Here is a 13,580-nt window from a genome sequence, read left to right as displayed (position 1 = left end):
TTCACCGGCTGCAGGGCTGAGCTCACCACACCGAGTCGGCCGGGGATGTGCGCGCCGCGGGCTCCTGTCATCCCGGTAAACCAGTTGCACGAGACGGTGACTCCGCTGCTCCTGGGAGCCGGTGGTCGCCACGGCCGAGGTCCGGAGGGGGGAGACGGAAGACTCCTGTCCGGCTGTAGGTGAGTCTGTATGAACTGTTGACCAAGTCCGACGGGGCCCGGCAGGCGCGCGTCGTGACATGAAGTGGACCGCAGGACTTTGATTGGCTCTGGGTTGAAGCAACGACACAGTCAATGGAACCGCAACGAAGGTCATGCAATAAAAGGCCAGTCGGTTAGTTTGTGGTCAGCCTGAGGGCGCAGGTCTAGTTCATCATCATTGTTAAATTGACATTATATGTTATGCCTGCTACTTGGCTGGACATTGTGAAAATGGGTTTGGAGTGAGGAAACTTTGGGAAAGTGATGACATCACGGTTGGACCACTGAAAGTTGTTTGAGGGGTGGGACTTGGTTTTTCAGGGTTTTGGATCAGAACTGTGTGTAGGTCATGGTAAGGGTCTGGGGGGGCCATTACATCAGTGACCTTATAAAGATGAAAGTACAAGTGTGTGTGCTCCCATAACAAAATGACAACACAATATGGAAACATGCAACAATATGGACTGGGGGGAAAAAAGGAGAGATAGAAAAACTTAAAACTCACTAGAAATCAAAAGCAACTTAAGTCTTTGGATGGAAATCTGTGAGAGTGACAGAAGGTTTCCAGACCTGTCTGTCCTATGCCATGTAAATGTCGACTGTTCACACATATATGTTGTGATGTCTTCCATGGTCAGGGACAGGGAAGGACTGCCACAGTTGTATGTGTGTAGAATTAGAACAAGTGAGTGTGATCTTTTTTGTGTGTCTTGTCCTCGGTGTGGACGCATATTTTCCCCGGCTGTCAGCTGAGCGATTGACGGGATGTATGTATGTCCTTCGGCAATCGTGCGAGGACGATGGTGCTGGTGTGTCGGCTGTTTGATGGGATTTTTACATGGAGCACGTGCTGCTGGTCCTCGTCTGCGTTTCCGTTCACTGTCAGGCTCGCCACGGAGAGGTGAAATAGGCCATTGGCCATTATAGCACCAAGCTGATCAACTCAATACTGGATTAAACTGTGAGGCGCCTGCGGCTTACTGACTCTTTCCACTGAAGTCTTGCACCGGGGCATTGACTACTAAACTACCCCTGTAATTATTCAGTTTCACGGCCGCCTAAAGCATATAATCAAACTCAAAGTGTTTTCACATGTCAAATAATTATTGACATGCTTTATGTTATTGTTAAGCCTTTTTTTAATAGTTTTTTTTTTTTTTTTTACTGAAAGTGTGAATATCAAAGGTTCAAAGCAAAAGAAAGCAAACTGTGATATATAGATTCTCTTTACAGGACAGATATATCATACCTGTGGAAATAATACATGCAAGCTTTACTGGCGTTATGTTGACATAATGTGGTTGGTGCTTAAAGGGTCAACTGTTGCTATGACACACAGTAGTTGTTAATGAATGATAATAAATTCTATTCTCAACCTCATGACTGATGCCTGTAAGACCAGACCTTTGTGGTGAGCTGGGATCTCATTGCACCCACCATCAGAAAAAGCGCACGGCCCGACTGCCTGCAGCTGCAATTGATACTTGGCTGCGCCACCTATATAAAATCTATACGCAGGCGAAATCAGATGTTCAACAATTTCACCACAAAAATATGCAGTTATTGCCTCACCGGGCTAACGTGTCATTTAGAAGTCGCCGCTCAAATCAAATCTGTACCGAAGAAACATTACTTCTCTCTCCTAAAAACACAAGAACCGTAATTAAATATAATATTTATAATATAATATAATAAAGAAAAATACCCCAGTTGTTTCCCATATCTGCCTTACCTATTTGGTCACTTTGAAATGACCTGAGATCAGTGGCATGATTTTTACCCGCAGTTAGCGAGGGGTCTTTTGTCTTCTGTCCTTGAAGCTTATTCTTTCTACTGCGTGGAGTCGGTTTGGCCTAGAGAATAGAGGAAGTGCAATTTTACAGGCAACACATTTACAAGCAACAATGAAGGAACGCTGCTGCAATGGGAATCAAGAATGTTGATTTTGAGGACTTTTATAACGACATGTAGTTAATGGTTTGGAGCTATAAACTGTTTGATGCTCAAATGTAAAAGGTTGTGATGAGAACTTTATTCCTGTCATATATACCCTCTTAGTATCGTGGTACGCTGTTTGTTCATGTAGCCTGTGCGGACACATTCAAATGGTACCTGGTGTGTAAATGCACGCCACGACATTTGTGCACCGTGCTTGTGCCTAATTTGTGTGACATTGTTTTACTTTCTACTTAGGTTTTTGCACATTTTGAACCCTGTGCGTACAGTTAATGATATATTGTGCCTACAAGGAGAACATGGAACAAAGAGAGTAATACACCTGCATATATTAATTAATATTAAACTTTACATGTTTTCAATGTTCAAATATTAATCCTAAATTCTCATATTGGGGTTGTATAAACTCATGGTGAGGGGGAGAAAAGTCTATCCCCACTAGAAGCCTCTCAAATCTGTACTGTTCATTAATCCTGACCATGAATGTATTAAACAGGAAAGAAAACTATTTTATTTTCATTTACTCTGCGACTTCAAGTTCTGGGCCTTGTTTTCTGTTGCTCTCTAACACAGACTGCCCCTACTAAAAATATTCCATGAAAACCACTGAGGCCGGTGATCAGACCAGTTTTTTTCCACAGCGCCGTGTTTAGTCCGCTCCAGTCTGAGCAGGAGTTCAGTTCAAGGTTTTTTTATTTGAAAGCACTGTAAGTGATTCCTAGTATCTGTCACTCCTTCAGTCAAAAGTGTACACACAGTTCACGGCAATCTTACAAATTGTAATGTACGGTATCTATATTTTCTGATAAGATGCCACATTTGTAACTCTCACCTCAAGAACTGCCAGAAGACATATGTGTCATGCTATGTCAGCCTGCTCTTCTGATTTGTGAATATGTGTTCTTCACTGAAAGTCCTGAAAGTGAACGGGCACTTTTTCCCTGTTCACATACTGACGCTTTCAAATCACGTAGCAGAGCGTTCGATCCTTTAGGGATGGGAGTTATCCAATGGGATTCAGTATGTAATGTCCCATTTACTTATTTGCACAGCATGGAGTTACTATAAACCTGAAACACATGACTGGAGAGTTAATCATTTCAGGATACATTGCGCACTTAACTGATTCTTAGAAAAGCTGTACGTCCACTGCTGTGGTGCTCATGCGTGTCCGTCAGTGCCGACCCTGCCTGAGATTCAAGCCTGATTGACCTTTGCAGAGGTGGACTATGTTGCACGGATACGTGTGAGCGGATCAAATGCCGCCTCACTGCTCGTATTCTACCGTAACTTGTCAGTCGACACATCGTCTCCTCACCTCTTGAAGCCGAGAGGCCACTGACGAACGCCAGTCATAAATGTTTCATATTCACGGATCTGAGATTAGGTCTTAGCCCCTTGATGACCAGAATGACACATTTCAGATTCTCTTTTTCATGCATGACACTCTTTACATTGCACTTGGCAGTAATGCCACTAGTAATACCCAAAGTGTGACATTGCATTTAGTTACTTACTTATATATGGATCATGCTGGTCCACGTCAAGGGGTTTTTAAAGGGTTAGGGTTAGGGATTTTAACCTGTGTAGCACATAAGGCCACCATGTTGAAATAAAAGTCCTTTTAATTTCTATTGTGAACAGAGGTGTGACAGTATAAACTGTGTAGTGAACAAAGAAGACGGAGGCTGAATGTTACCGAGGTGTCTTTTTTCTTTTTTCTTTAAAGAGAACGTTCTCCTGATGGGAATCCACATAGCATACTTTAAGTGTAACACACAGACCATAATTAACTTTGAGTGATGAGCTTCGCACTATTGGCCAGTGCTTTCCCTGCTTAGCAGCTTATTCAGTTTGGGCTACCAATTACGTAAGGAGGCTATATGCAGCAGGAGGGTAATCCAGTGCCTCGACCCTAATGCCAATTATCAGATCATGGTGAAGTTCCTGAAATGAAGGCACCGAAATGAAGAGTTGGTAACAGTCACACGGTGCAACTCTTTATGATATTAAGGAAGTTCAAATATTTTCTATTGTATTGTAATTATCTTGAGGCACAGCATGACCATTCAAGTTACCACCGGTCTCGTTGTATGTTGTTAAAGTAGATTTATTCAGGCCTATTTTGACTTGCAAAATGCAAAAAAAAAGTCAAGTCAACAAGACCATCGGTCAAAATTCAATAGCTTTGTTTTTTTGAAATCTTGTCTTTATACGGTGTTTGATTCAATTGTTGTGCCCCGATGTTTCCACTCGAGCTCACTGTTGATGTTTTCAACAAAGTGTGTATGAAATATAAATACACATACACAAACACACACACACACAAACATGGTACAGGCAGGACATGCACTCTAGAAAAGGTCCGAATCAATATAGCAAATTTGGACGGCACAGTGACTTCTCACTGGCCTAACAGAAGTTACGTGGTATTCCTGTCGGTGAATGCATTTTATATTCCATATCCTGGTACCATCAAGCATTTTGCGAATACATAACTTGTTACTTGTTACATTCAAATGAGACTCAAATTATGGAGCATCTCTTCAAACAGTTTGTCAGATGCGGACCTTGTTTTGCAGCTGATTTCTGTGGGAGGGGGTTGTTGTTTTTTTGAGAGCCCAATGACTGTCAGGTGTTGTAGAGGCATTCACATATAACACGATTTATTAAGACTCTGCTGTATTTCATTCGAGGACATTCTTAGTATGTGAAAATCCATTTGTTCATTCTTGAGCTTTCGTCCTGGCTCATGAAGAGGTCTCTCTCTCTCTCTCTCTCCCGGTTCAAAACGTCAGATCCTCCTCGGCAGCAATTCCGCGTGTGTGTGTGTGTTCTTTGGGGGGTGGAATGGGGCAGCCGGCTGTGTGTGTCCCTGGTGTTGAGGCAATAGTCTGAACTCAGGTTATGCAATCGGTTACGCTGCATGTGCCAGCTGGTAGAGGTTGTCAGAAACTGAGAGGATGTTTTTTTAATCCTTAGTGAAACAGCATACATTCTCTGTAGAAGGGGGGGGGGGGGGGGGGGGGTTCTCCACTCAGCCATCACATTAACTGTTCCGTTAATGGCAAGATTCATTCAGTGATGCTCCAAGACCAGTGCTTTTCACGTCTCTTCTCTATCATTGCTGAAATGTTTTCCAAAAGCGCAATTAACCTCAGCGGCAGAAGTGTGCAGTGATTCATAATTATTTTGTTTGTGACATCCTTTTGTTTATATAATTTTTGTTTCTGCGCGTATGACTTAAGTGTCAGAAAACGTGTGTTTGACTGTAAGAAAAACATCCCCGCCGCATCGAGCAGTTTCCCCTTTGTCGTGAGGCAAACATGTTGTGACTGAATACAGGACGTGCAGGTCGTGCTGTTGCTTTGGAACGACATCAAACACTGTGGTTCAAGTGGTTAGTCAAGAGCGCCGACCGGAGAGCTCACTTATACGTGCACCTTTGTTGTGTTTTGTTCCTCGACAGCCCAGGTGCTGTGGTGCCACGATGAAGAAGCCCTCGGAGGCGGTCCTGCTGCTGTTGCTGCTGTTCTTCACGCCGCATGCAAAGGGAACGCGTAAGTGTCTTGAAAAACGCAGGCTAAGTTATCTTCCTGCGCTACTGGCAATAAGTCAAGAGGTTGTTGGTTCGTAATGTTTGGCGCAGGAAACAGGAGCCCGAGCTGCTCAATTTACAGGAGGATGATGTTTTTCTGCTATGTAACATATCAGGCACAGTTTACACTAAGATGTGATCTGCCGGCGTCCGTGCGACAACATTTATATGGTGCCATGATACACCTCGTCTAAGTGTGTCATCTAGTATTTATCTCGATTCCTTCTTTTCAAACATTCCTGTCTTGTCTGTAGGCTTCAGCCCTCCAGGGAAACCCGCTCTGACCAGATGCCGCTCTCCGGAAAAAGAGACCTTCACCTGCTGGTGGGAGCCAGGCCCTGACGGGGGACTGACCACGACCTACGCCCTGTACTATCGCAAAGAGAAGTGAGTGGCTCGGACTTTCATGCCGAGGTCAGATCCACTTAATTTAGTTCGATCCCGGATTTTGGATCACCTAACTGTTGAGGTCGATCGCAGTCACCCGTATGTTCAGAGGGGTGGAGGAGCTGGTTGGATCTCGCCAAGACCGAGGAGCTCTGCAAAGTGTGTCGGCAAGTGTTAGGACATCACATCACATCAGTGTGGGGGTTCTGCCCTGGTTGGATGCGGATTTTAAAAATTGTGCAGGGCTGATAACGGTGCTGACAGAGACGGAGGGGACGTCTCAGACCCCGGTATGATCAATGTTCCATTACTACTTAGCCCAAGCCAGAACGTTCGAGTGATGTGTATGAAATTGCTCCTCATATATCCATCATCTATGGAAAAGGTTTAAATTGTCATTTAATCACACTGGAATCATACGAGCCTGTCGCCTCGCTATGGAGTTGTTATTTAAATATACAGAAGCTTTACATAAATGATGATTTGGACGTACACATTTTTCTCCAGATTTTACTGCAAGTTAATCCCGAATCCAGTCCTCATTAGTGTATTACACTCTTTTTATTTCAGTGAGAACATATAATAGCTCCCTCTCCGTTATGCTCATTCCTTGTATATATCCAAGGTATTTTAGCTCAGTTCACTTCATTTGAGTCTTTTCGTGCAGAGTATGAAATCAAGGAGGCTGATGGACTAGTGCAGCCTCGAGAAAAGCTAAGACCAAGAAATTATAAATGGGATATATCTGTTATCTGTTAATCTAATTTAAATTATATATTTTTTTAAATTTTAAACTGAAGAAAAAAGGTGAAACGCATAAGATAATCCTTCAGAAAAGTAAACACTTCTCAGTACGGTACATTGTTGCAGATGATAACAACTGCCAGCATCTACAGCACATGTAACCTCAGACTCTTGACTTTTAAACCAAAGGAAGCCCAAGCAATTGTTGTATTTATTTGCTGATGTGATGGCCTCTTGTTTTCTTACTTACTGCAGGTTCTCTATAACGTGTTTCATCATTTTTTAAAAATCCTAAAGTTAACCAGATGTTCTTTTACTTTTCAAAAATCAGCCTCTGCTCTGAATATGTCCACTCTTTCCTTGTTATTCTGTGTCATCGTCATCATACACATACTACAAAGAGCATACAAGTCATTTTAAAAGAGATCATTGCCGCATTGTATAAATAAAACTAAAAATGATAGAACTTTATTCCAGAGCACTTATCTTCACAAGGTTATAACGTTCTTTACAAAACATATAGGAATACAACAGTGCAGAGCAAAACAAGACAAAACAACAATTAGAAAGATAACATAGAAGAAAATTATTATTTTTTCCATGCTTTCTCTGAAATAAAGCCATTATGGATATTCCAAATACTAATAACTTTTTTCTGATCAAGATGATATTAATAATATCAGTCTAGGGAGGTTATAGACTACCATATGTCATCCTCTGACTCCAGTACAAGTGTGGTTGGCAGCTGCTTACTTTAACTTCACGGCAATGGGCTTAACTCTTGGGTGAGCTTAATGCACTCACGCCGCTGATCCGCTCCTCAGAACCAATCAGCACCCGTCGCTGCCACTATGACAACGGCACGTTCCTCTCCTCCCATTCTGCTGGGGATTTGACCCCAAGAGTCGTCAGCCGTTGTCAAGTGTTCGTACACGTCAGCAGAGTGACTCCAAAGCAAAACATCCTTCAGATGCAGAGGCAAACCAGGGGAAGCAGGGAAGACAAAAGTGTTGGAGACAAGTCGAACACAATGTAACACAAGATATCGTCAGAACAGGAAATTTGAACTTAATCTTATCCGTTCAAAATAGTAGCTGTCCACTTATGTCTTTTACTGTAGTGAACGGCTCTGAACGTTTTCTTTCATTTCTTTTAGAATTGTGTCAGGGGGAATGCGGTTCCCATGGAAATGCAACAATGCCATACATTCTCATGCCTTTGACTCTTGCCCGTCTTGCAGCTCCGAGGCGGTGTACGAGTGTCCCGACTACCACACAGCCGGGGAGAACTCCTGCTTCTTTAACAAGAACGATACGTCCATCTGGGTCAACTACAACATCACTGTGGTGGCCACCAACACACTTGGCAGCACCTTCTCCGACCCAGTGGACATAGATGTGGTCTACATTGGTGAGGGAATGTTAATGCTACTTTTTTTTTTGGGGGGGGGGGTTATGTCTTGTCACTGTTTAGCATGATGTTGAACGCACAATTTCCTACGAGGATTTAAAAGAATTGTATTTTACACTGGAGGTAAAAAAACTATTAACATTTAACTGAAACGTCCCTTCACTACGATGGACGCCGTCGCGTCAAACCCACATACGACATCCTGCTGCTTAAAATACTCCAGATATGTGTTAATCCATGGCTGAAAATACAGCTGTCCCCAACAACTGCACTATTTTCTCCTCTTTGCGGGACATTCTAAAAAAATATCTACAGTGCCCATCTGTTTTTTGGAAAATACTTAGCCTTCTTTTATTAATGTATTTGTGTCCCATTTTGGAATAAGGTAAAAAATAGGACATGGGGATGAGAGCCACAGACACAGACAACGTGTGTTGAGAGACCAGATATGTCTGGTTTTGGTCCTACTTCATATTATGCAACAATATATAAATATCGTATGAGGTGTGGAATTAGTTACATGCTCTCATGCTACAAGATACAAATGCACATTGTTTGGTTTATAAAAGATATTTAAAAAAAAAGAAGGAATGTAAAGTCATAGAACTAAAAGACTTGCCCTTGAAAGCTGCTTATCTGCGAGTGCTCCTCTTCCCTTTTGTCACTGACCTGATATGTCTATCAGTTCTAAGCGATGTTGAAATTCTTGGACCTCACAACTGACGACAATTTGTATCCAATAAGATAACTCAAAGCCCAGATATTAATGTTTATCTCAAGCATGCCGTCACACACGTCAACACATATTTGGGGGAGTCCTTGGTGCAATGACAGTGTTTAGTCACTGGGGGTTAGTGTTGGGTCACATTTTTCCACATGGGAGGAGACATGGACGCACACGCTGAAAATATACGTTCAACCTGTGGCCTCACAGTCCAAACATTATCCCCCCCCCCCCCCCCCCCCCAGTCAAGCCTAATCCACCAGAGAAGCTGACAGTGACTGTAATGGAGGACAAGGGCTGGCCCTTCCTCCGGGTGTCATGGGAACCGCCGCACAAGGCCGACACCCGCTCCGGCTGGATCACGCTCATCTACGAGCTCCGCGTCAAGTTGGAGGGAGAAGATGACTGGGAGGTACGTAGCCCATCACTGCGCCCTTTGGTCAACATGTTTGTCTTCCAAACTGGAAATTTTAAATTCCAGCCACATGTTAGTGAACTCCTGTGCTGCACTGTCTGACCTCTGATCTGGATGTTGACAGGATGTTACATTTTGCCCAGTGGATCCGTTCAATTAATTCCCTCATAAAATCAAATAAAACCACTTAACCGGATGGTGTGTGTGTGTCTGTCTGTGTGTGTGTGTGTGTGTGTGTGTTGAATTTCCAGATGCATCTTGCAGGCCAACAGAAGACGTTTAATATTTTCAGTCTGCGGTCAGGCGGTACATACCACGTCCAGGTGCGCTGTAAGCCCGACCATGGCTTCTGGAGCGAATGGAGTTCCACCTCCTACATCAAAGTTCCTGACTGTAAGACATCACCCATGGCTTTTGAGATGCCACTACTGGAGCTAGAACAAAGCGCCACAATGTTTTTCATATTCTCTAAGGAATCCCTGATTGAAGTGTATTGTTTTAGCCTCTATTGACTGCGGACACGCCATTTATGATCATTTAATTTTGATGGAGCACATTGTACTTTTCTTAATTTCAGCACAGTCATACATTTCTAACAAGCTTCAGTTGGTCTTTCTAGAGCTATCCCAGCCAAAGCTACCTAAAATTAAAGGAATACATTTATCATAGACCATCAAATTAATATTTTCGCTTATTGTACTTTTATATTTAGGTATGTAGGGGTATCTTAAGATTTCCGGTGCCTTCCCACAAGCCTATGCAGCTTATTTTTCTACACCATGTTTATTTTATAGAAGGTGTAATGCATGTTGTATTGTATTGGGTAGTATATATATGCAAATATACTTAGATGAGTTAGATGAGATTATCACTCTCACATCTCTTTTGTTTAATCCATGCAAACCACACGTACAAATGGCTCGTTGTGGTTTTACACTGGTGTTCATGTTTTGTGGATGAGAGGAGTGTTTCCTAGAGTTCAACCCTAAAACCGCAATGTGTCATTTTCACACTCACTCATGAGAGTGAGCAGATTTTATACAGTATTATACAGTATTAATCCCCATAGAAAGAAATAGATGACGAGATTGTACAAGGTTGTATGTTATGCAGCATCACTCACTTGTTTCTACAGATTTCCATCGAGAGAAGTCGGCGTGGATCCTCATCATGGTCTTCACTGCCTTCATCTTCCTCATCCTCACATGGTTGTTGCACATGAACAGTCACAGGTAAAAGAGGGATCATGAATTCCTAATGCAATTTTTTCAGGGGTCAAATTTGGCTTATATTGTGATATTTATGAATGTGTTATATTCTAAAGACGCACAGGGCTACTGTATTTTTAAGGCTCATTATTTTTAAGGTCACAGATTCAGTATTGGATTATTTTAAGATATAAGGAAAAGGAAAACAGTCTGATTGCAGCTTTATGGGCAAGTTATACTTATATTTATAGTATTTATTTATATTTATAGCATCCCATTAATCCTATCTGTAAATTCTGTAATTACTTTTGTACATAGCACAGACTCTTGCACTATCTGCTTATTGCACTTCTGGTGAGATGCCAAACCTCATTTCGTTACTCTATACTTGTATATGTGTAATGACAATAAAGTTGAATCTCATCTCATCTCATCTCAAGTTCAACGAGACAATGTGTGAATTTACTGTGTAATGACAGTGTGGTATTTCGACATTTACTTTGGTATTGCAAGATACATGGGCTTTTATAGTATACAGCAAGTGAAGAATTTTGTTTTTTATCTGTAGATTTTTCCTCTGCTGCTCTCAATCCCTCAGTTTGATCTTCTTCCTTTTTTTTTCATGTGAGAAGTCTGAAGCATTGTATCCTGCCGCCAGTCCCTGGCCCTAAAATCAGAGGATTTGATGAGAAGCTTCTCAAGGTAAAGCAGCGACATACTGACCATTTTTTGAATGTGCACAACAACAATCTAAATCAAATAGTCAAGTTTAAATGAGTCAAAAAAAACGAAACCTCTGTGTGATCATTCTTTGCGTATAGAACGGCAAGTCTGAGGACATCTTCAGTGCACTGGTGGTGTCTGGTTTCCCCCCAACCATGTCATCCAATTGTGAGGACTTGCTGGTGGAGTATTTGGAGGTGTATGTCCCCGATGAGCATGAGCTGATGCTGGAGGAGGGCAAGGATCTACATGACCATTGCCTGAAATCTGAGGGCTCCACCTCGGACAACGACTCCGGCCGGGGCAGCTGCGACAGCCACACTCTGCTAATGGACAAGTGCGGCGAAGCGAAAGAGCAAGGGAGGCAAACGGAGCAGGAAGAACGGCCAGTGGAGACGCAGCGGCACCAGAAAGAGTGGAATGAGGACACATTGCCTTACGCTCATGAGGACACCGTGAGCCCTGACATGTCCAGTGGAAGGGTCAAAACCTGGCCCTCTGTGTTTTGTCCACTGCCTCAGTACAGCTCGAGCCCACCGAACCATACGAGCTCGCTTGAGATAGCCAAACAGCACTGTCTCTCCGACAGCCTCTTCCCCCCTGGCTCCACCTCCTCCTACCTCACCCATCCTGGCCATAGCACCAAGGAGACTCTCGGACCAAGCCGCTGGGAGTTCAGCCTGAGCAACAAGCAGCCGCGTTCGCTGCATCCCCAGATGCAGACCCGCCAGCAGCTGCAGGCCCGCAGCGACATCAACCTCTCCAACGTTGGCTGCGAGCAAGCACCTGCCGGTCTGCTGCCGCCCACCGCCCGGCCCACTGAGTACGTAGAGGTCCAGAGGGTCAACGAGGAGGACATGGTGCTCCTCAAGCCCGTCGCGTCGGGCCGAGGCTGTGGCGACGGATGCCCGCGGCTGCGCCAGGCGGAGGACTACAGCAAGGTAAAGGGAGTGAACAGTGACCATACGCTGCTGCTCCAGAGAGAGGTGATGGGCGAGGAGGCGGAGAGGTGCCCTTGTCAGGACCAGGAGACGAACGGAGAGACAGATAGCTGCATCACATCCTCCACCGTGACCACCACACAGAAGCCTCCAGCCTGCAATTACACTGCCGCGGCCGTACAGGACAAAATGGCCCCGACAGTGAGTGGCTATGTTGACACTGCCTCCATCTTTACACTGCCGACTTACTAGGCAACCGGCAGGTCTGGGACATCGTGAAACCTGTTGTAAAGTTGGTACTAAGACAACTGCAGTGAAACTTAAAAAATTCTAAAGAATATGATTGATTCTGATTGTATACGATGTTGTAAACGACTATGTATGTGGTACTACATGCTGTCCTTATGATTAATATGTTTATTTTTGTCTGTCATAAATCTTTTATATTATATTTCAGGAGATTCATACTGGTGTAATGTCAGTATTTGTTGAAATTATTTGAATGAAATCAAACGTGCATGCTCAGGCATAAAACCTTTTGAGGTTTGTTTTATTTCAGTTTTTCTATGTGCAGTTGAATGTAAAGCTGTCGGCTGGATCCCACACAGATACAGTATATACAGAGATTTTGTGTCAAGAAGAAGAAAGAGAAAGAATGTATTGCTGTAATTTTTCCTTGTGAGACAATTTATTTATATACAGCATATTTATTACTGCTTTCATCTGTGAAGTCATAAATACATATTTCTACAAAGGGTTTTTTTTTAGTTTGGGAAAAAAGTGTCATGATAATTGCTTGACAATGTACAACACTAACCTTAAGTGACTTTGTCTCTGTTGTTTGACAGTGATAAAATGCTGTGTTTGGTCTTTTTTCACCCCACTCATTTTGCAAGTACATGCATCTATGTATAGCTTTATAAACAGCCAATCCAATAAACCTATACACAAAATGCAATCTGAATCAGCTCTCAATATTTCCGGAGAGCTTGCTGTAAAAATGATCCTTGTAATAAATGGACAGATTTTTTTTTTTAATTGTTCCTATAAGGTTTTAAGCATGTTATCGCTACCAGTTTGTAATAATCAATGATGAGGCAAAAAATGTGTGATTTACCAATACCCTCTGATACAGACTGCTATTGTTTTTCCAATGTTTTAAAATATCAGATCATAACAAATAGCTCTGAGGTTCAGAATCTGTAAAAGAAAAAAAAAAAAAAATTAAAACAACCCACCTGGCATAAATGTTTCCACTTTGGAATTTTTTTACA

General features: G+C 42.8%; 1 protein-coding gene across 2 annotated transcripts; it reads left to right on the top strand.

The window, feature by feature from the left end:
* prlra (prolactin receptor a) lies at window positions 1-13,550 on the top strand. 2 transcript variants are annotated; one of them, XM_035608702.2, is made up of 9 exons: window positions 1-179; window positions 5,626-5,716; window positions 6,009-6,141; window positions 8,126-8,295; window positions 9,265-9,431; window positions 9,686-9,827; window positions 10,570-10,666; window positions 11,275-11,344; window positions 11,464-13,550. In XM_035608702.2, exons 2-9 carry the CDS (start codon window positions 5,647-5,649, stop codon window positions 12,556-12,558), a joined length of 1,944 nt encoding a protein of 647 aa, XP_035464595.2. In that variant the 5' UTR covers window positions 1-179; window positions 5,626-5,646; the 3' UTR covers window positions 12,559-13,550. The 2 variants fall into 2 exon arrangements, with proteins under 2 accessions (XP_035464595.2, XP_035464594.2); XM_035608701.2 differs by having other exon boundaries at window positions 11,272-11,344.
* The last annotated feature ends 30 nt before the right edge of the window (window positions 13,551-13,580 follow it).

Source organism: Scophthalmus maximus, chromosome 20, assembly GCF_022379125.1.
Source record: "Scophthalmus maximus strain ysfricsl-2021 chromosome 20, ASM2237912v1, whole genome shotgun sequence".
NCBI lineage: Eukaryota > Metazoa > Chordata > Actinopteri > Pleuronectiformes > Scophthalmidae > Scophthalmus > Scophthalmus maximus.
This window is presented reverse-complemented; position numbering and strand designations above follow the sequence as displayed.

Coding starts and splice junctions, on each gene's coding strand:
- prlra (XM_035608701.2), top strand. CDS start 5,647: ATGAAGAAGCCCTCGGAGGCGGTCCTGCTGCTGTTGCTGCTGTTCTTC. Junction 5,717..6,008: donor GCCGCATGCAAAGGGAACGC/GTAAGTGTCTTG, acceptor TCTTGTCTGTAG/GCTTCAGCCCTCCAGGGAAA. Junction 8,296..9,264: donor CATAGATGTGGTCTACATTG/GTGAGGGAATGT, acceptor CCCCCCCCCCAG/TCAAGCCTAATCCACCAGAG.